This window comes from Apus apus, chromosome 13, assembly GCF_020740795.1.
Source record: "Apus apus isolate bApuApu2 chromosome 13, bApuApu2.pri.cur, whole genome shotgun sequence".
Classification (NCBI taxonomy): Eukaryota; Metazoa; Chordata; class Aves; order Apodiformes; family Apodidae; genus Apus; species Apus apus.
The window spans coordinates 10,479,708-10,502,372 of NC_067294.1; the positions used below are offsets into that span (position 1 = coordinate 10,479,708).

Consider the following 22,665-nt stretch of genomic DNA (forward strand, 5'->3'; position numbering starts at 1 on the left):
CCTCCTAATTCCCCAAAACTGCTTTTTTACACAAAGAGCGAGGCTTTATTTTCCAGCAACTTCAACCCCCTTTTTCCTCCAGTGGAAATCCCAGTGACATGCCTCTTAGCAAAGGGAAACTATTTCAACACCAAGAAGAAACAAATAGTGATGAGTGTGCTGCAAGAAGCAGTGCTCCAACCAGCCTCCCTGAGCCCGATCTCTGCCTTCCAAAAATAGCAGCATTTTGGTGGGAAATTTCTGCAAGTGCAGCATGGCCAAAGCCTGTGTCCAATTTTTCCAAGTTATGCCCTTTGCCAATCTGGCTTCCAATTTTCCGCCCCACTCCTTGCTTGCAGGAGTACTTGTGCAGCAAGAGCTTTTCTGCTGTATTTATGTCAGGTGTGCTTTGTTTTGGCTGATGTTACCAGACAAGGACAAGCCAGAATCAGAGATCCCTCTATGGGAAACTCAAACTAAGACTCTCTTGCTCAGAAAGGGGAGTAAATAATTTTCTTCATACCAGTCAGAGGAAAGTAATGCCCACTAAATGCCTTTATGTTTCTAGAAAAGCCAGGAGGCAGAGCACAGCACAAAGGGCTGCACTAAATGGACCAGTCACTGGAAGTGATTATGGTACTGTGACATTTCTAAATATGCCCATTAGCTACTTGGGGGTGGGGGTAAAAACTCCATGGTAAAAGCCTTTGGCTATGGGTGCATGAAACACTCCCAGGGCCCCCTCAGGCTGGTTATTTTTGCAAGGCACATGAAGGTTCCTTTTTTCCCATAGCAAAGGGCAGCCACAAGCAATCCCCCACTTCTCACAGTTTGCAATGTACCACTGCATCTGTTTCTCAGGCACACAAATGCTAAACTGCATCTTGGGCTGGCAGGGAATACATCATGCCACAGAAATCCTGTCTTTGAGCAACTAGTCCCAAACATCACAGGAGGAGGCCAAGGCTGTCAATCCGCTAATTCATCATGTGGAATTCAATTATTATTTCCTTCTCTCTGGATGGCAATTTGAGTTGCATGGGACAGGAAAAACAGCAGTTCCTGGGGAGCCTCACACCAGCTTCAGCCCTGTGCCTTGCTGACCAGACCCTTCCAAAAACAAGCAGGGTGCTGTGGGGTTGCTCCTGGCAAAAGCTGTGCAAGCAGGGTTGCTTGGCTGAAGTCCCCCACTGATGCCTTCTGGAGGAAGAGAGAATGACTGAAGGGTTTAAGACTTGCTGGGAACATTGGTGACAGATACAGATGTTTTACTGGACATGGTGCAGGCCAAGGACTTGCTATTGCTCAGCTGGTTCAGGAGATAAGAGGTAAAGCACGCGTATGCTCACAGATGAACTGGGAAAAAGCTCCTGCCATGCCAAAACCAGCATGTTTTTTGCTGGAGTCCACTTGCCTACCTGGCAGAAACGGGATGATCCTTTGCTTGGGGTCCTTCTGTCCTCCTTCCATCGGAAACTTGTCCAGCATTTGCATCTAGAAACGGAAATGCAAGAGAGGTGATTAAAGCCAGCGATGAACTTGCATGACACTTGGCCACTCTCCCCAGGAGGAAGTGAAGCCCTTTCACCAAAACAGCAGTGTCCCAGGCATCATGCACAGCACCATCAGCCAGGGTACAGCAACCTGCAGCACCAAGGGAAGCACATCCAAAGCAGTGCCAGAAACACAAGACTGTAGCTTTATCTCCACTATTTTCAAGACATTTCCCACCACTGATGTTGCTCATTACTACCACTCTGCTTAGCAAGGGTGATTCATGTAACCTACATTTCTGCAACTATTAAGCTTCATTTTGACCGACCTGGGTCACTAGATCTCAAAAAAGGCATATTTTAAACTTGTTAACTCAAGCATAGCACAGCACTGATATAGTTCCTGGACTACAGGATCCAACTCATGTTTGCTTGCAAAAGGCCATGAAGTTATAAATCAAGTTTGGCAAATGCTTTCTGCTACACAGGCTTTGAGGGATGAATGCTTCATGGGATCTTCAGCATTTAATAAATAATTTCCTGACTAATGCAACTGCATTAGTAGGTTTAGTCAGCAAAGGGAGGTAATAACCAGCTCCTGCTCTCACTGGGTGCCTGCACTGGTGCTTCCACACATGCACACAACCTCCTTGCAGCCACTATTATGCTTAATACCAATGCACTGGCAGGATACATGTCCTCAGCTTTTCCTTTCCTTGGTCTTGCTGGAAAACACTATTTGGATTTTGGGTTTTGCACTTTACACAGAGCAGAAGAGGAGACAGAGGATGCCCTGCTGTCTCTCCAACCACTCAGATACTCCCTCCTTTGGAATGAAGGGGAAGGAGATACAAACTCTCCCTTGTTTTCTCTGGGACATGGATCTGAGCTCTGTTTCCCAACACCTGAAGAGATCCCTGGTCCTTGGGGTATTTGAAATGGGTCTTGCCCTCTCCTATTGGAGCTATTGCACTCTGCATAAATAACTAAGCACTTATGGAAGCACTGGAGACTACCTGCCCAGGAAGTGTCCTGTGCATATACAAAATCTAAACAGCCACTCTCCTCTGGTACAATCAATATTTAAAGCATTTCATGCGAAAAGGAAACTATGCAACCAGACAGCCCAAACCATTCCTACCCCTATTCCATCAGAGGCACCTGCAGGCAGCCCCTGCCCATCCTGGCAGCAGGACGGGCATCACAGCCAGACACACAGCCCTGCTCCCCCCTGCCTGCTGCTCTGCCACACACCATCAGCAGCCCCTCACCATGGGGTGTCCTTGTAGGGCGAGACTCAGGGAACCCCATGCCCCTTGGGGATGTGTCCCACCTGGCTCCTTGCTTTCCACAGCTCTTATTCTTTGTCATCTATTTTTCCACATGCTTTTTACCAGAGGTATCTGCTCTTAGCTAAGGGCTGTGGACTCCTCTACTGCTAGACAGGAGCTTGCTTCAAGCACTGGAATGCCAATGCTAAAACCTTTTTGCCAACAGAGCCCTCTGCACTCCTGCACAGGCAAAACTTGCAGTTATTTTTTTCCTTCTTGGATCTCAAATACACCGGAATAAAATTCTTGAGGTTTGGTGGAGAGGGGGCAGAAGGAAGGAGATTTTTTTTTTTTCTACAATTTGAAAAGAAATAAAAAACTCCCCCAACATTCCCAAAGACAACAAGAAAACCAAAAGAAGCTCTCAAATATTCTCTTCAAAATGAAAACAAGACAACTCAAAACCAGGAAGACACCAAGCACAAATGGATCCTGCTTACAGCTCCTTCTCAGGAAAAAAAAAAAAAATCAAAATAATTAAATGGTTTACAACAAAGAAAATTACTCCAGACTCGGCAACAACTGGGGACTGTAGTGACATTATCAGCAGCCACAAAATGAGCCTGAGCACAGCAGAGGGAGGACTTGCCTCCCTGAGGCAGTGCAGTCTCCCTGGGCATGCAACACCCTCCTGTTCTTCCCTCAGTTCACAAGAATAAAGGATGACACCACATCCCTGTCAGCCTGCGAAACAGCCACGACAGAGAGGTGCCTCTGGCCCTGCTCTTCCTGTTGGGAAGAGCCCAGGAAAGCTTGTGACTGGTGAAGGGTGAGCAAAACAAGACGCAAACGCCGCACATCTGATTGCTGTTAAGCAACGCAGCGCTTGAGCCACTGGAAGCTTTCCTCTCCCCTCCGCGTGGAACACGAGCCGAGGATCTGTCACTCCCAGGAGCACTGAGAGCCTCCAAGGCACAGAAGGTGCAAGCTGTGTTTTCTCCCATGCGCACGCGCCTGGACTGTGCCTCTGGCCAGATCTGCTCCCGACCATGTGATCCCACCAAAGCCAGCCAGAACTTCAGCCCAAAAGTTCTCAGTTTCCTTTTGCTTGACCAAAAGTGCCTCTTGCAGCAGCTGCTCAGTGAGCAGGAGGCAGCTCAGGGACCCTCTCCCTGCAGCCACCCAGCTCCCCTCCAACCCAGCCTGGAGCCACCAGCATCACCTCAAACCAGACAGACCAGGCACTGCACTGGCTGCCATGGGTTGGTACCATTATGCTTGTGCACTCACAAGCTGCCGTCTCATCTCTTGCTGGAGGGAGGAAATGAGGTTGCAAGGTGCTTGGAGCACCCTCCAGCACACAAAGAGAAGGTGGAAAAGGAGCAAGGGAGAGGCTTCAGTCCTATATGTTCCACCCAGCCTGGCTGCCACATCATGCAGCTCCGGAGAAGGCAGCAACAAATACGAGTTCATCAGTGTTACCAGGCATGAGCCTGTGGTTGAAGAACAGCTGGAAAACTCCAAAGAAAACAAGCGCAGCGCCGGCTGTACCCGCAGCAGGCAGTGGTGTTAGCAAGACACAAGAGCACACGCCTGCAGAAACCCAGCCCGGGGGTCACGGGCAGACAGCTCTTCTGTAGCACTACATGCTGTAAAGCTGCAGTGAGGAAAAGCACGGAGCAGCGATGGGAAAAGGTCAGCTCCAGAGCTGAGGGATGCTCCAAAGACCCGGAGGAAGCCAGCTGGCAGGTCTCTAGGTTTTGAGGCTCCCTGTACCCTTTCTGCTCATCTTACTCCTGCTGATTTTGCAGGACGGGAACTACAACACTAGTTGTTGCAGTGCTCTTCCCTAGGAAAACCAAGGGGAGGAGGCAGAGCCCTGGAAAAGGGATGGAAAAAGGGTAAAAATGCAGTAACCCCACAAGTGCTGGGGGAGCAATGCACAGACAGGCATCAGAAGACAGTCTGCAGGGCAGGTTTCCTGGGAAAGCACCTTTATCCCTGACTTTGGCAAGGAAACTCGCTCCCCAGCAGGCAAGGAACTGCAGAAGAGAGGACACTGGCACTGGGAGACTCCCACTAATCATCTCAGCAGTAAGGGTTTCCATCCGAGCTCCAAACAAGACTGCTCACATCACATCTCCAGAAAGAAGGACTTGCCTGGCCATCCAAAATCCCAGGGAGAGGGGGAGACAAGGCAGGTGAGAGGCAGACAGACACACAGCCCTTCAGAGTACAGCTATCCCTGCTGAGCACGGGAGAGCATACAGAGGCCAAGAGCCAGTCTGGCTCTCAGCAATGCATTCAGCCAGGTCAGGGAGAGAAATGAAGGGAAAAGAGAAACAATAACCCTATTGTTTCCTCCCCTTCCAAGATTTTTTTAAAGGATTTGCAACAGAATCTTAAAAAGAAAATTGGAGTGGATGCAGTTTGAAGCATTTTGCTGTGCTTTTATGGTGCAGGAAGCTGTTGTCCCACAGTTTTCACCAACTCCTTTGCAATAATGCTGGATGGGAGGGTGCTCACACAGCTGCCAGGCCCCACCTCCCTAAGCCAGGATGGGGACACAGATGTCCCAGCAGTGTATCTGATGCACAGTGGGGCTCTCCCAGCAGGATAGGGCACGTTTATCCACAGTTATCTCCACCCGCAACTTACCTTATCCATTAGCTGTTTTTCTTACTAACCCAGAAATGTCTGTGCAGTGAGTCTTTCTGGAGGAAGGTCTCCACACATCACAGGAGGACACTGTCCCCATGGTCGAGCTGTCCATTATCAGGGCAGGCAAGAACGCTGGCGGGGCCACCCGGGGAGAGAGAACCTTTCAAAAGCAGCTTTGTATCAACAGCCAACACATTGGCAGACAGCTTCTTCATTAACAGGAAACTAGTCAGATAATAGCCTAATTGAATCAATTAAGAGTGCTCCGGGCTGCAGGGAATCCCAGGGAGAGGGGAATGTATGTGCTCAGCAGTATTCCCAGGAAGAAGAACATTCAGGAAGGGCTTTGCCCAAATAAGAGCTGATGGTGTGATGCCAGAGGGACACACCATGCAGAGGGCATCATGCCAGAGGGATACGGCTGCTTGAGGAGCAGGGCCCCAGGTCTAACAGCCTGTAACCAGGCCGTATCAATTCCTGGCCAGAAACAAACTCCAAGAAGTCTCTGCAAAAAAAAAACCCCAAAACCTCAAGCCAAGTGCCAGAAGGTAATAAGGTGTGTCATCACTTTGCTTCTTTTCATCTGCTTTTTACAATAAAGTGGAAAAATTTTCCCTTCTAAAAAGATGAGGAAAAAACCAACTATTTTTCATTTAAATCTCATTTGGTGGAAATCAAAACATCAAGGGGAAATGGTAAACACAGAGGTCCCGAGTTCCCCTGATAATGATGAACCAGAAGGTCATGAGGTTACTCCTGCAGCAAGCCCTCTGCAGCCAGGACACTGTGGGTTTCCTCTTGTCAGGGCTGCTCTAAAGCCCAGACTCTCCGTTACTGAGTATTGGGGCTTGTGTGGCACGTACCGGGGCCGCAGCAGAGAAAGTCTTTGCCAACTTCTAGAAGTGATGGTTCACATCACCAAACAGCAAGATACACCAGCATGGGCTGGGGCGTGATGAAATACCCTGATGAGGAGAGCAAACTCTTCCACTCTTGCACAACAGCAGGAGCTGGTGTCAGAGCCAGGCCGTGAGCCGGAATCACAGGGAGAGGGAAGTTCCCCCTTCCCTTATCGACAGGATTCGCTTTGGCTCAGTGATGGAGGTTTGGTGTAAAACCACATTCCTCTTCCTTGGTCTAGCAAGCCAGAGCTGACCTAAAGCCATGCCTCCACCAGACATGTCTGTTAACCAGAGCAGTCAGGTTTTGACATCACCCGAAGGGAAAAGAGGGGAAAAAAAAAAAAAAAAAAAAGAGTTCAACAAAAGGCTTCAGAGTCTGGCTGAGTGTGTGGTGGCAGAATCACAGGAGACTCTTTGTGAGAGCAGCAGCCGCCCTGCTGAGAGAAGGCAGCAGCTTGCCATAAGGGAAAGATGGGTCTGAGCCAAGCCTGCTCTCATCCCACACTCCCAAACTCCCCATTGGCCCCACCTCTCGTGAGGGGGGAATGCTGCAGGCAGCCAGGCACACCATGTGCCCCCTGTCCTCATGGCAGCCAATTCCAGACAGGGATGTTCGGCACAGCGCTCACCCTGACCTCCATGTGCCAGGCAGGGCATTAGTCAGGTCTCCCCTCTTATGAGGAGAAGAGTCTTCCTCCAAATTTGATCCCCTAAGTGTCAGCATCCCACTGATCTCCAAATGCAATGGGAAAGGCAAATGGGTCTCGCAACTGCCTGCTGTCCAGCAGCACCCTGGTCCCAGAGGGACGTGACAAGGGACATGGCTGCACACTGAGAAACTGAGGCTTTGCGAACGTGCTCCTGCAGATCAAAGCACCCTCATGCCCCAGAGCCAGCTGGTTTGGGGAACATCTGTCAAGCAGATAGTCTGGGAAAGAGAAAGATGTCTGACAGTAGCTCACAGGCTACTGATGTTTAGTCTCTGTGATCCTATGAGGCAGCTTCCCTGTATCCATATGGACTGTCTGTGAGGAGTCCCAGTGAAAACACAACAGCCCAGAAGACAGAAGGACCAACACGGAGAAGTTTCAGATCCCAAGTGTGACAATACCACACTAAGGAGGCAAAGCCTGGGGAAGGACTCACTCCACTGCTGCAGCACCACGTAATGCCCGTTCAGTGGCCAAAGCCAGCTGGCTGCTCCAAGGCAGTAATGGGAGCTGAAGGGCAGCACAACCAACCAGCTTCTTGATGACTACAGTTTCTCCCCAGTCCCTGCTTTTCTGTTCAAGGGCAATTCAACTGTTACCAGGCAGAAGCAATTCTGACCTCCTCAGCCCTAGGAAATGGCATCACAGAGGCTGGATTGTGAAAACGTGATGGAAAACTTTAAGCATCACACAGCAACAGACAAAAAAGAATTAACTGAGGTCAGAGAAAAAAAGGACTACACAAATTGGCAGCAGCTGCCACTGCAAGAGAAATTTCCTATGAAATCACAGGAAGCATTAGAGGGAGACACTGGTGCCTGTGAATAGCTCACTGGCATGGAGGGGACAGCAGACACAGGGCAAGGCAGGGCACATCCTTCTGCCTGTGATGCCACCCCCAGCCCTGGGCAGCCTCAGGACTGAGCAACCACCAGGTCTGTGCTACCCTGGGTTTTTGCCTGTAAACCATGCACCAAACTGGGGGAGTCAGCAGGATCTGCCAGCACATGGGGGCTCAGAAGATGTGCCATGTTCATGTCCACCGGTTTGCTCCTCCAAAAGCAACTGGGCAAAAAGCTTCCTCTGCCCAGGACAGGAGATACTTCCTGCCCAAGCACCCATTGATTCTCTGAGCAGAAACCTCAGCCACACTCATCTCTAGTTTAAGCAATCAAGACCATGACAGGCACTACACACTCCCTGGGGCTACTAGGATTCCCAGCAAAGGAGGCACTCAGCCCCAAGCACTTAACCCCTAAATGCCTGTATTAACCTTGGTGAAAGGAGCCTCCTGTTTTATCATCCAGCCTTGAAACTTAAACCCCCAGAAACCACTAAAAAATTATCATGTTTTTTTATTAGTGATGAGAGGATGGGAGTTTCTAGTCACCAATATCATCATCACAACCAACACCATGTGCTAATTGCAGCAGATGGGCAAAAGAGAGAGAGACATAGAAGGAGAAATACTCTTGTCTCCAGATACATCTCTCTTTGGCCAAGTAGGGTCCAGCACCCAGAGATTTCTTTGTTCTGTGCTCATCTACAAAGTACATTTCCAAGAACATTAAAAATATAATGTTTTAAGACATTCAAAGTCTATGTGTTTTCAAAAGCAACAAGTAGCTCCAGGTGCCCACTCTGAGGCACCCAGATAGGAACCAGAGGGCAGAGAAAGAGGCACCTTGCCCAAAACCAGCTCTGGTAAAGCTGGGTGAGCCACCCTGAGATGGTGACACTGAGCATCATTGCCCATTTTTAGATTGCCCAAACAACTCCTGAAAAGCACTACCTGCTTTCTCTCCTTTTGTAAGCCTGTCAAGAATATAATTGAAAGAGACTCAGGAGAGAGTTTAGTGTTTTTAAAATCTCAAATTTGAGAAGAGTACCAAGCAATCTCCATTACCACAGCCTCCTCATGGAGTTGCAGACCCCTCCTCTGCTTCTTGGGTGACAAAAACATATTAGTTTTTTTACATTTGTTTCATTGGTGCTGAATCCTGGAAGTCATAGCTCTCTTATACAGAGCTTTACTAATCCATCTACCACTTAATTTCTGATAATTGCAGTCTCTAGATGGCATTAGGCTGAGCAGGCAGGTCTCAGGCTGCACAGATAAGCACTGAAGCTGCAGCATTTCACCCAGGCACCAGGAGCAGAGCAGTAATACCACCAAACAACCCATTTGGCATCCATCATTCACCACAGCAAGCCAGCTGGAGGAAATTACTTGTGCTGGGGAAATGAGCAGCAATACCCACGGGTGATGCTAGTCTGCACCACTTCCCCTTCCCCATTGCATCCATAAGAATGTTCCTCCAGCACAGCTGAGGCTGTGTCACACTGGGAAGTACCCCTGGAAGGAGCCTTGGCATGGAAGCAGGGAAAAGCTGTGCCACCTGCCCCAGCGTGGGGCAAAGACCACAGAACCACCACCACAACCATTGCTGGAGCTGTAACAGCAGCAGCAGCAGCCATAGGGAAAGCTGCAAAGACTCATATCCTCCTTTCTAGCATCCCAAAGTAGGTCTCCTCTGAAGACCAGGAAGTCATAAGAACGAATTTCTATTGTGGAAATCGAACCAATGATGGAGAAATACCAACACATTTGCCTATTTCATGAGTTGAGCATCTGAGGTGCACCAAGGGGGAGGGCTGTGCTCAAACACTCCGACCAGATCTAGTTTCACATCTAACATGGTGCTTCACACCAAGAGATAACCCTTCAGCCAAGCATTTCTGCAATGTGTCACAGAGAGACTCTACACAGATGCCACCCCATTCTAAGCTGCACACTTGCCAAAACCTCAGGATCGCTTGTCCCTGGCTTCACCCCCAAATAGCTCAAGATCTGATTTCTCTTTGACCCCTCCTTTTCCAGAAACCTTCCCCACTCCAGATGAGGAGAAGCAGACTGGTACACATTCCTTCCCTGAAATAAATGCAAAGTTTTAAATCTGTGTCATGCCCAAACATGATGAGACAAAGGAGGAGGCATTTAAACTACAGGCAGCCCTGCAAAAGCTGCAGTCTTACCACTTGGGAAAGCACTGCTGGTCAGAAACATCAGCCTCATGACTCTCCTCTTGCATCAGACTTTTTGCTGTCTATTTTCCATGCTGTTCCTTCCCCAATAACAAACCCCATATTCCAACCAAGCATTCAGTAGAAAAACAAATGTGGAGAGATTTTTGTCTCCATGCAAGGAAGAAATTCATTCTCCTTGGGTTCATGGTTGTGTCCAGCTAGAGCAGCTCCATAGCAGCCAGTGCAATTAAACAGGTGGAAAAAAAGACACTGCAAACCCCTGAGGTTTAACTGCCAAAACCGGGGTCTCCATATTAAACAGATATGGCAAGTCCTTAGCAGGACCATGCTCCTTTCCACCTTCTCCCACCAGACAATAAAACTCTCTGTCAGAAACAGGAGCTGACAGAACCCTGGAGCCCCAGGTGGACAGCCCCACAGACAGCACACACCAACCCCACTCCTGTGGGAGCCCACCAGCCTCCCACTCCACCTCCATCTGCACTTTTAAGAAAGGGTGGGATTGAAAGATGCCAAGTTCAGTGGTGCACAAAACCCCAGGCTGGGCAGGAAGCCTCTGCAGCCAGCACAGACCCAGAGCCAGGGAGGGGAACCACCAGGGTGGGTGCAGGAGCCTGGCACTGCCACCACCTGCACGATGGCAGGGAGAGGACTTGGAGCTGAGTTCAGACAGTCCTTGCCAGAGGGCTGGAGCTTGCCAAGAAACTCCACTTATTGCAAAAGCCGAACGCTGCTGTTGAGTGGTGTCTGCTGGAGGAGACCGGCCTCGCGGCTTGTGGAGCAGCTAATGCACTGAACAGGGAAGGGTTGTGTGAGAGCTGAGCAGAGGAGCTGGGGTATGGGGAGCCTTTGGGACTGCATACAGCAGGATGCAATGCAACTCCAGGGGGAACACTGTCCTAACCCAGGATATTCACCCTTTCCCAGGGCCTGGAACCAGCAAACGTAGAGGCACCGCCGAGGAGCCCCAGCAGCAGGTGAAGTGCACCAACCCCGTGGCATTTAAACATGAGAATGCAGATGTCACACAAAACTCAAACTAAAGCACATACTGTGAACTGGACCTGCTTTTTTAGGACTCAACCAGGACAGAGGGAGAGTGAGCAACACCAAGGTGTTCCAGCATAACTAAAGCCCTAAGGAGCATGAACTTTTCAGCCCCCTCATCTTAGAGCTCTTCTCTAAGCGTAATCTCACCACAGAGATAACAAGAGAGAAAACTTGAAAAGCTTCTGGTCAAATTTGCCAACTGGTAAAAAAACCACTGTGGTTTTAGGGCTTAAAGCAGGAACCTGTTGGCAGGTGGAAAGCAGTCACCCCCAAATGGAAACCTCAGAGCTTTCTGGGAACTTTCAAATGGGATTATTTATTTTTTTTCGTGGAGTTGGGTGGAAGGGTAGGAGGGGAGAGGAGGGAAAATGGAAAATGCTGACTTGCCAAGAAGAAAGATCAGCAGACAGGTATCCATTTCAATTAACATTTCAATTTGAATGATAAAACCTATCTGCTAAAATTAAAAGGATTTTTAAAATGCTTTAGATGACTCATCGAGGGGAAAGCTTTTTAAAAAATCAAGGAGTGAAAAAAAAATGGACACTTTACACATACTGAACTGAGTTTCTTACTTTGCTAAAATTTAAACACTAACTTTCCTTCCAAATTTGGGTGAGGGAACCTCACCATTTTGAAGAGCTGTGCAGGCTCCCAGCTGGCTGGGCACTCTGCACGGCCAAACACTGAGTCTTCCTCAGTGGCCTTTTCACCAGCCATATTCAGCATGCATGCACTTAAAAAATATGGGATCACAAACTTCTGTTGACTGAGACTGGGTAAGAACTCCAGGATTTTTGTCCCTACCAGAGATGCAGGTAGCTTCCACACCTCAGTGCTTCTTGAGGCAGGAGAGGAGTAATGAGAGCTGCCAGCAGCTGCTCTACAAGCAGAAATTCTCAGGTAGAGAGAAAGACCCACAACTTAATTTTCTAAAACCACCATTGCCTCAATTTTCAGCAATGCTTTCCTAAAAAAAAAAACAACCCCAAAACCACCCCCAAAATGACAGCTGCATTCTGCAAGGCTGAACACCTCAGCCAGCGCCCAGTGACAGCACTGGGATGGCTCTGTGGTGTCTGTCCACCTACCCAAGACTGAAGTTGCACAATATTGTTGAACCAAATGAACTCTGAACTTTTGCCTGCAGCACTAGGAAGGGAGAGGTCTCACCTCCACCCTCCTCCTCATTCCTGTCCCTCCTGGAGCCATTCTGGGACATGGGCTGGTTTGCTGCCAGCTTGGGGATGGGAGATCAGCCCCAGAGAAGTCCCAAATCTACTTACACCCAAACAGCTCACCAAGGGAGGCATTTCTCAAAATCTACTACAACAAAATATCATCTTCTTCTTCTCCAAAAAGGTGAAATATCAGATCACAGCTCACAGTACATCATCAGCAAGCCAAGCTTGCAGAGGAACACAGGAGCACCTATTCACCATACGGTGCACAACAGCACCTTGCATACTAAGATACTAATGGCTTGGCTAATTCAATATGGTATCAGCACTAAAAAATGGCATTTGAATTAAAGTTTTTTCTTGCCCAAACCCTAAAATATTCTATCAAAGGAAGTATTAAAACAATAAATCCGCCAACCTTAATTACACCTCCCAAACCTAATCTCCAAGATCTAATTACCACACTGCCAGGTAAAGACAGTCATAAACATAATTTGTAATACACTGCTCAGTGACTCACCCCCATTGCAACTGCCTCAAGACATGGTACCAGTAAGGCAGAAAGTCTTGGGGAGGTGGAATTAAGACAAGGAAAAAGCTGGCTCTCCTCATGCTGCCAGATCGTAAGAGAGACAGTTTTTCATATAAGTTATTGCTCACATTGCAATCGTAGGTAACATCAGAATATAAGTGACCATAAAAAGGGGCTGTAGAGCAGCACCCCACAGCCTGGGGATGTTTGGGAGCCACAGGGTGATGAGGAGAAAAAGAGAAGGGTTGCCATGCAACATCCCTGCTGCAGTGCTGAAGCAAAGCCTCAGCCTCTGGCAGGAAACCCACAGAGCCACCACAGCACGGCGGAGGGGACAGGCCCTGCACACCCACCCGCTGGCACCACGTCATGCTTTCCCCTTCCCATTTTCTGGTTAATGAGATCCCTGTCCCTGCTGCCGGCCAGCTGGAAGGCATGAATCATGGAGGAAGGGCAGATCCTGCACACCCACCCTCCTCTCCCTGCGAGGTCCAGCTGATGGTGCAGCCTCAGTGCAGCTGGCACAGACCTGCCTTCCTCATCCCTCCCACAGGACGCCTGCCACATGCCCAGGAAATGTCTGTGCTGGATCCCAGGGATGGGAACAAGGAGCCAGGGAAGCCCCAGGGCAGAGCATAAAGAAGAATGGAAAAAAAACATGCAAGGAAAGGAGCATCACTTCTTGGATGGAGCACAGCACTGAGAAGGGAGAGCTAGCAGTTAAATTCTTCACTTGTACCCCGGCCCACTGGGACCCAAGGCAGGTCATTGCAGAAGTCCACACCTTGCTTTGCAAAGGGATTCCAAGACTGGAAGGCATCTTTCACCAAAAGCACTCCTCACAGCCAGTGCAGGAGTGGGGATTTACAGCACCATGGTAGACCTGTGACAGCCTGATGTAATCAAATGAAAGGCACAGTAAAGAAGTGAGAAATCAGGGCTGCTGAAAAACAGTGGCCCTTCAGCTTTATCACCTCCCTCTGCAAGGGCAGGACAAACCCAGAACCATGATCTCTGTCTCTCCCAGTACTTATTTCCTTCTCCCATTGACCATAAAATTGCACAGATGCTTCCACTTCTTAGATGTCCATGACATGCCTGTGGTACCTGCTATGGTCTGCACTACATCATCTGGATTTAGCAATATAAATGAGTCTTGGCCATTTCACTAAAAATCCAGCACTCTGAAATACAGACTCCTTGGCACTGATTTACTGCCATCAGTCCTCAGTTCCTCCCCAGACAGCATCAGTCACCTTCAAACTGGCTCGTTTTGAATCCAGGGCTGCTGCCACATAATATAAATTGCAGACCTTTCCAGCAGAAAATGGAGCTGTGTTAGGTTGATTAAGAGCACAGCAGAGACACTGGAGCTTCTATCAGCCCAGACCCACAGAAACTTCATTAAAATTCCCTGGCCACAGCTGGCTCCAGGCAGGCACCTGCTGCAGGGCCCTGGGAATCAACGCCACAGGCAGGAGAGGGGTTGCCAGTGAGCTCCTGCCCTCCTGGAAATCCTGCTCAGCCCTCCCAGGAACAGGGCAGCTGAACTTCCAGGGATTTTTCATTAAGCAGCTGCAGAGTGGAAAAGCATTAGCTCACCCCCAAGCTGGGAGAAGGGTGTAACCCCTTGCCTTGTATCACAGGACAGCTCCTAAACACTGCATTCCCAAAAGCCTTACCAAACAGAACCAGACCAGACTGTCAGCAAGATAACTTAACTCCATCCCGGAGGAGCTGAAACTGTTTAAGCACCCTGTCTTTCTGCCTTCCCCCTTCACAGGTTCTGCTCAGCACCGTTTGCCCTCCGGGTCGCACCCACCGAGCGATGCTTTGTGTGGGATGTACCTCCCCTGGGGCTGGGAGGCAAAGGCTGCAAACACCATCTCCTCCTTCCTCCAGCTGCTCTTCCAGGTTTCCAGGGAGGAGGAGACTAGGGGGTGCCAACACAGATGAATGAATGGAGGACCATGGGCTCAGGAGCTGGAGCTACCACAGCATCACCAGGAGATGAGCCCAGGAACAAGAAAGGACCATCTGATGGGAGCAGGAGAAGATGAGAGCCAGGAGGTGAACAGGAGCCCTCAGGGCTCACAGCAAGCAAAGCAAAATTGCTGCAGAGGCAAGAGGGAGGATTGCAGAAACCTGGCAAGGGAGCAGACCCAGCCTGCTGAGCTGCACGCTGTGCAAAGGGGAAGAGCAAACACTGGCCATCAGCTTGGAACAAACCAAAAATCATCGAGCACTGCTATGAGCAGCTGCTTGAGAAAGGCTTTAGCTACGAGACTCAACAACAATTTCCACCGCAGGCACAAGCACTGCCCGGTGCCACCCGGTGCCCAGGTGTACCTGGCCCTGGGAACTTTGATCCATCCCCAGCTCCCAGGAAGGACAGGGCTGACATGGCTTTCAGCAGCTCGAGGCCCATGGGCTGCCAGGCACTGAGCACAGCAGCTAGTCGGGGTGCCAGCTGAGCCAATTATAACTCCACTGACCTGCCTTGGCACTAGCACGCACGGGAATGCGCTGGGCCCCGGCTGCCAGACGCTGGGAAGCTATAAATGGGAGACATTTGGAGAGAGAAAAAAATAAGGAGCCAACTTTTAACTAGGCTGAAGTGCATTGGACTGTACATGTTCTTTCTGGAGGGAGAGAGGAGAACGATGAAGATCTTTGATGCACTGCTGGAAAAACACCAGCTGCTGCTTCTACACAGACAGACACAGTCCTTATTTAATGAAGAAGGTTTCTTCTCTTGAGCTAGGTTATGGCAATTCACTTCTGCATACTGTGCTTAAGCTCATGGCTCTCAGTGCAGCCTGGGCATAGAGGAACAAAGAGTCACCAGTGCTTTGAAGCAGGAACCTTAACATAAGAAGCTGTGGGTTTTTTCTTGTCCTTGGTCACGCAAGAGCCCGTCTCTCATGATCCAGCTGTCTAAGAGCAAGATCCTGGTGATTTATTTTTGTGGCAGGGTGAAACCATGAAGTACACTGCACACGCAACTGTGCAGAATTCTGCTGAACTCCACAAACCCTGGAGGAAAAAAGAAATCCCCAAAGTGTTGAAATAAGATTCCTGTTACGAAATAGCTATTGAAAGAGCCCTGTTTACAGTCCCTGGACACAAAAAGCTGCCCATCTCCTGCAGCCGCAGCACAGCCGAGCTGCCTTCAGGCTTTTGCATCAAAGAGGCCACCAGGACCAGGCATGACCCAGCAGAGGGGTGAGATCCAAGTGGTGCCATGACTTGTGTTCCCACCTGAAGGAGCCTTGTGCTGTTTGGGACACATTGATCAGCAACACGAGGCTCATTTTGATTTTTCAAGAGTACAACTGCCTGAAACAGGCTGATGAGAGCAATTCTTCTCCATGGGCCAGCTAGTGTCTCCTGAGCTGATTTTAATCTATTGTTTTATTTAAACCAGTCTGAATTACTAAGACACTGACTTTTCCTTTTTTCTTCTTTATGTACATGGCTGCACGCAGGCAACAGGTGAAGAACCCCCTCCAGAAGGGCTAGTCAGTCTTCCACATTGAGACGACATGCACAGCCCACTGCCCTTTGCCAGTTTTCTCATAAAAGTAGGCAATACTTCAACAGCCTATTCTTTTTTATTATGTTTTTTTGGTGTTGCACACAAAGCTGTTGGCCTGAGGGCTGCAGGACTCTCTCCAAGATGACATCGCTCCAGGTGGGTCAAAGCTGAAAGTTTCCAGCTAAGAACCTGAAGGATTTGTTAAACATACGGACAACAAACAAGAGGACTGGGAAACACACTCCACACACATGCAGAAAGGATTGGAGGAGAAAGCCAGGGCCATTTTTAAGGTTGCTTAAAATTCTCAGTTTTTCTGTCTCTGAATTGTGTAGTGAGCACGTTTACTCCAGCCCATGTCAAGTCTCCATCCTTTGTCTCAAAACTAAACGTCTGTGTGCAGAGGAGCAGCCATGCAGCATCACCCTCCTCTACAGCCTTCAGCTGGGAGAAGAACTGAAGGAAAGGCTTCTGACTGCAAGAGGAAAAGCCCTGGAAGTAACCTGTCCTCAGGGAGGGAAACCTTGAATGGCAACTTGATTTTTAAGGGATTGCAGCTGCCTGCCAGAGGAGAAGTTACTGCTGTGGCTGTGAGAAGGCAGGACATGGCACAAGCAGCAAAGTCTGCTCCAAGAGGGAGGTTTGAGATCCGGCTCCATCACAGCTCACAAGCAGCTCAGTTTGTAAACTATTGGATCCACCCCCAACTGCAGAGACACAAGCATTTTTGACCAGGATGCCAAACAAGACAGGAGCGAAAGGAGCCAGGCAAAGACTCTGAGTCAAGGAGAGCGTGGCTGCAGCCAAAAGGCAGAGGAGGCTGAGGACATGGAGTGGGGCTCTTGCCTAGGGAAAGCACAGGAGGTCTGGTGATAGTGGGAAAGGAGTAAAAGGGTTGGGTTTGGGTGTAAGGACATTTTAGAAGCATGGCAAGACATGAGTGGCTCTTGGTCATATGAAGACTTGAAACAACCACCAGCATGGCTGATGAGCTCATAATTACAGAGAAGGGAAAAAATGTTTCTTTTTGGGGGTTTCCATAAAAAAAAAAACCAAACACAAAATATAAGCCAGTATCTGTTCTCTAACCAACAGCATTGCTCCTTACAGCCAATGGATTCAAGAGGACCCTTCCAAGAAACTTGTTAACCTCCTTCCAAGTGATGCATCCCACACAATCCAGCAGAGCCCTGCAGTCACTGCATGGCTCTAACCCTGCTGGAAGGGCTGGAAGCATCTCAGGAATGTGAGACCCTGATCCTCTATCTTTGTCCACCAGAGACACAGACTCACATTTCTGGTTATCAGGTTCCATGCTAACTAACATTCCCAGCGTACCTGTCAGCTCCAATCAGTCTCCAGAATTCAACTGGCATCCTTGCAAGCATTAATCGTGCTGCCTTTATTTCTTAGGAACAGCATCCATCTGCTCTCAATAGCTCACATCTGGCACACGGAGTGTTACAAAAAGAGCCCCAGTCCTTTAAGAAGGAAATTATTCCTACAGCCAAGAGATTCATGCAGAACCGAGTTTAGTATTTGTAGTTACAAATGTACTACAAATCATACAGTTACCTGAGGTTTCAAACTTCACAAACACGATTTCATCTATGGTTTGCTTTTTAATCCCTGAAGAGTTGCTCCTATGTACGTTGTTGTATGATGGAAGACATTTATGGAGAAATCAAGGAGGAGAGGTGGTAGAAACCTGAGCACAGAGCATCTACGCAGCAAAAATGCTCCTGGCTGCTGCCCAGGTCACTGAAGGTCTTCTTCTGCAATGAGCAGTGTTTAGGAGGTGTAGACATTCCCTGGCTTACACATTCCCTTCCCAATTTCACCAGCTGGTATGGTACACTGAGCCTTCCTGTGATGGTCTCACAGCAGGAAAGGGTATGACCTGCAAGCTTCCCAAGGGATGAGGGCCACCACTTCATCTGCTCAAAACACTGGACTGTGACCAGGAGGAAGCAGGCTTTGCCTCCTGTTGGGACACATGAGCTGAATTGCAGGACAAGTGTCAATCACCAGCCCTTAGAGAGGTGACAACCTGCGTGACAGCAGATGGTCCATGGCGTGGTCAACAGAATGACTAAAGGCAGTAAGGCAGAAAGAGGAGGTCTTGCCACCCTTGGAAAATAAAAGCAGGGTGGTGCTGGGAAAGGCTGTTGCACCGATGAGCTGTCCAGCACTGGTGACAACTGGACACAATTCCAAGCTTCACCTCTGTTTCAGCTGAGCTGACAGTTTGTGTTTTGAGTGTCATTCCTGCCTGGCTGGGGAGGGGAGGACACTTTGCCCTCTGGTTGCAGAGGCAGCAGGCCAGCCAGCAAGGCTGTCAGTAGTAAGTGTGTATGTGTTTTACTTGGCCCTACTCCTAAAATAATTGTTTGGCCACAATGGAAGGTGACAAGTGATTCAACTGTGGCCCCACAGGGAATATGAGGAGAAAATCCCCAACCACTCAGACAATCCTACCTGGGCTGCCCTGAACTGCAGCATCAGCCCCCACCAGCCCTCACTCCTGCCCCAAGAAGTTCTTCTCCTTGCTCCTACTTGGATCTAATGCCTTCTTTGTCCTCCTGCCTGAGCTTAGCAGGAGGGTCACTGACAGCAAGAGGGTGCACCAACCTTCACCCGAATGTGGCCAGAGCTGCTATCAAAAAAACAAACCCCTGCTCAGCTTCCGGCACGAGCGTGGAAAGTGCAGCCAGAATCACTGAGAACGTAGATCCTAAATTAACAAACATCTCTACTCCAACAGGCATGCACCGTGGTTGCTCAAGGCTGCAAGTATGAATAAATTTGGATGGATTTTCACTGGATAACATGAAAGACCTATTCGTGACATGGGGATCACCTGCGACTCAAGTTTCCAGTTCTCCCTCCTACGCACCAAAAAAATCATCAGGTCTGGACCTGGGAAAAATATTTTGCTCTCTTACTATGTTCTCAGAAGCAGCTGAACCATTTTAGCCAATCAGTTATTCTGTAGGGTTCGGGGGTTTGTTGGTTTTGAATAACTGGAGGCATGAATAATTGCCAGCATGGAAAATTTCTGCCTAAAGAGCTAAAATTGGCATAGAATCATCCAATAGTCATATAATAACGGCCTCCAGCAACAGCAACAGTCAGTGCTACCAAACCTACCTAGAGCATTTTTTTCCACTGTGCTAAGAGGATCTGTTTCACTCCTCGCCTTTCAATCCAATTTCCACTGTACTGCACCACAAGTTTAAAATAAGGACACCAGGAAGCATGTGTGATAAGAGGAAGGAAGGAAAAAACCCCACAATTTCATTCATTCTTTCAACAGAGCCAAAAAGGAGTGGTTATGTGTTGGGTTTTGTTTCTTTCTTAAGAAAAAGCTGCAGGGAACAGGGAAGGGGGAGATGTTTGTTTAAACTTTCCCATCTGCACCATTATATATATTTATAAATATATATATATAAAAAATATATATATTTATATGAAGTACCTCTCCCTCTAAAGGTTCTCCAGGGTGTTTTGGAGAGCCAGCTTGAGTCTCTAGCTACAGCCAGCCTCCAGTGATGATGCTTTCCATCTAGAAGAGTGCACAGCTCCAGCCAAGATGGAAGGGGAGGAAGAGAGGAAGGATGGCCACTATTATTTCCCTACATCTCCTTCCCTAGGAAGGGCAAGGTGGCCCAGGGAAACAGCACTGCTGGAAGCACCCATTTATCACATATAAACCCCAAAAGACTGTGCCTCCCTTGCAGCAAACAACTGCATGGGCTTGGCCACCACCTTGGAGCACCAGCAAAGACGAGATGCTGTGGAGAAGGAAGCGCTGAGCTCCATTTCCTTCCAGCCCTGGCTGCTGCCCAACAGCTGTTCCCTGTTTATTTACTTTAATATTTCCTTGGTTACACAAGCAGCTGCACACAGCTTAACCCCTGCCTGCACCAGCAGCCACCCATGCCACCCTACCTGACCTTGCCTGGCACGATGCTGCGAACAGCAGCATGGGTCAAGGAAGGACATCCAGGGTCTTGCCAAAGCCAGGTTCTCCCTGGCTGACCAGGGCTTACTCAACGTGGTCACCTTCATGGCCATGTCCATGGCTCTGCAGAAGGTGCCTTGTCGGGCAGGGGACAGAGCACCATCAACACAAGCAGATGTCTCACACAATCCCAGGCTTCACAGGCTCACCCAAAACCAGCAGAACCTGGGGAGGCCAGTGCCCAGCTCCTCTCCCAGGCCCATGCAGAGCCCAGGAGGGACATGCCAGCAACTCTTCTGGCAGCTGCCACTGGTCCATAGCTCACTTCATGTATTTTCCTTTCTCATCTGCACAGAGCCTGTTCCAGCAGCTCAGTTTGTGTTTTGGCTCGTAAAGCTCAGCCAGACCCCTTGGCTCATCTCCACCCAAGAGGGGGTGGAAAACACCCTTTCCCTGCACACCCAGAACACCAGCTACAGGATTCTGCAACCCAGCCTGTCCCAATTGCCTTTCCAGCCTCCTCCCTCCCTCCTGGCTCTGTTTTCCTGCTGGCTTCCCCTGCACCAGGAGGTGATTGCTAAGGCAGCCACTGTCAGCTGCCCTCTGGGCTGGCAGTGCAGCACACCAGGCATTTCCCCACTGCTTGCTTTTAAGGTTGCTGTGTTCTTGCTTTTTTCAAGGTTTTGCATTTAAGTTTCTCAAGATCAACACGCTTTCTAGTAGATTACAAAAGGCTTATCCTAAAGGCAGAAACCAAGCCTCTCAACTGACCACAGCTTTCAATCCTCCAAAGTAAAAAACCCAAGTAGTGGTGAAATGCTTACCTGCAGGTCAAAGAACTTGCTGTACCGTCGGTATATGACTTCTGTGGACCCATTGGACCAGGTGACTTTGATGATGTACACCTGGAGGGAACAGAAGCAGAAATCAGAGGAGTGACCCAACAACTTGCACCACAACCCAAACACTGCTAAAGCTGCCAATGCAGCCCCCTCGGATGGGCATCAATCAGGGCAGTTCATGGGACCAATTAAAGTCATTTCAGCAATACATGAAAATATGTGAGGTTTAAATTATTAAGCTCCACTGCTCCAACTTATCTACTAAATGCTTATTGATAGTTGTGAACCAAGACATCTCCCTATCCCTAAACAGGGGCACACATCCAATGTGAAAGGGCACTTCTACGTCAAAACACAGCTGAAGTCTCTCCACACACACATTGTGAGTTGATGACTATACCTTGGCCATATCATCTATGGCTGCAGCATCAAGTTTGATGTCAAGATCCTAAAACTGCAGCCCACAGTGTGCCCACACATCTCTGCCAGCCTGGGTTCCAGGGCTGGGGCTTGCAAGAACCCAAACCCACAAGGTTTGAAACTCCATCTGTTCCTTCATAAGCAGCACTGAAGCCGTTTCCATCAATGTGCTGGTGTACAAATTAACCTCCTGTTCCCTAAAATGCTACGCAACCAATTCTAGTAGTTGTAGGTTATTCACAGACCATATGACCAGGCTTTTATTGGTGATGAACGCAAAAATTCAAAAACCAAAAAAACCCCACACCATGAAAGAATTAGCCTATCCCCATTTTTTTTTTCTTTTAATTTGTCTAGGAAAGACAACAAGCAAGTAACAGAACTGGCCAATTACTTATCTAATGTCCTTGCTTGTTGCTCACCGAAACCAAAGATGACCCTTGACAAGATGCCAGTGTAATACTCGAGTGATGTAAATGTCAGTCTTTGCTAACTGATAACAGATTGACTAAGCAGAACAAGGGCAAGTTGATTTTTAATTCTAACTCTCATGTCCTGCTTACTTCCACCACAAATTCAAGTATCAATTCACTGAAGCAGGTACAAAACATTCAGGAGCTCAGGTGAACGGATATGCTAGAAGTCCAGTTAATACAAAGAAGGCTCTCAGGATGCTAATGTTTTGGTATTTAAAGTAGAATCCCTTCAGAGTTTCACAAGGTTTCTCATACAGATCCACATTTTTCCAGATCCTGGAATGTGACCAACATCCCAGCCCAATACCGAAACTCAAACACCAGGAGACTCAAATGCACAGCACAACAGTAAATAATTTGAGCTCATCAAACCTATTAAAATGCTGTACTAAAAATCTAATTGAAAAGTCACTCTGCTGCTCAGAGGGCTGACAGCATATTTTACCAAGGTGAGGAGACTCCTGAGGAACCACAAACTCTTCACAGCAGAATCATTTCCAAATTAAGATGGAAAAGAGGCAGTGAGATTGAGTCTTTACTGCTAAAAGAACTTCAGTACTTGCAACACAGCAGTTCAGCGACCACGTTTCTTAAAGCA

At 48.6% G+C, this 22,665-nt stretch overlaps 1 protein-coding gene across 4 annotated transcripts in view; it reads right to left on the bottom strand.

The window, feature by feature from the left end:
• Positions 1 to 22,665, bottom strand: part of SH3PXD2B (SH3 and PX domains 2B) — a 74,647-nt gene that overhangs the window by 40,255 nt on the left and 11,727 nt on the right. For all 4 annotated transcript variants that reach the window (XR_007890827.1, XM_051631639.1, XM_051631637.1 and 1 more), the window contains exons 2-3: positions 21,154 to 21,234; positions 1,398 to 1,473 (exon numbers count right to left, since the gene is read on the bottom strand). Coding sequence is in view for 3 of the 4 variants with exons in the window: in XM_051631639.1 (XP_051487599.1) it covers positions 1,398 to 1,473; positions 21,154 to 21,234 (157 nt within the window). In the remaining variant the exon portion in view is untranslated. The remainder of the gene's footprint in view (positions 1 to 1,397; positions 1,474 to 21,153; positions 21,235 to 22,665) is intronic.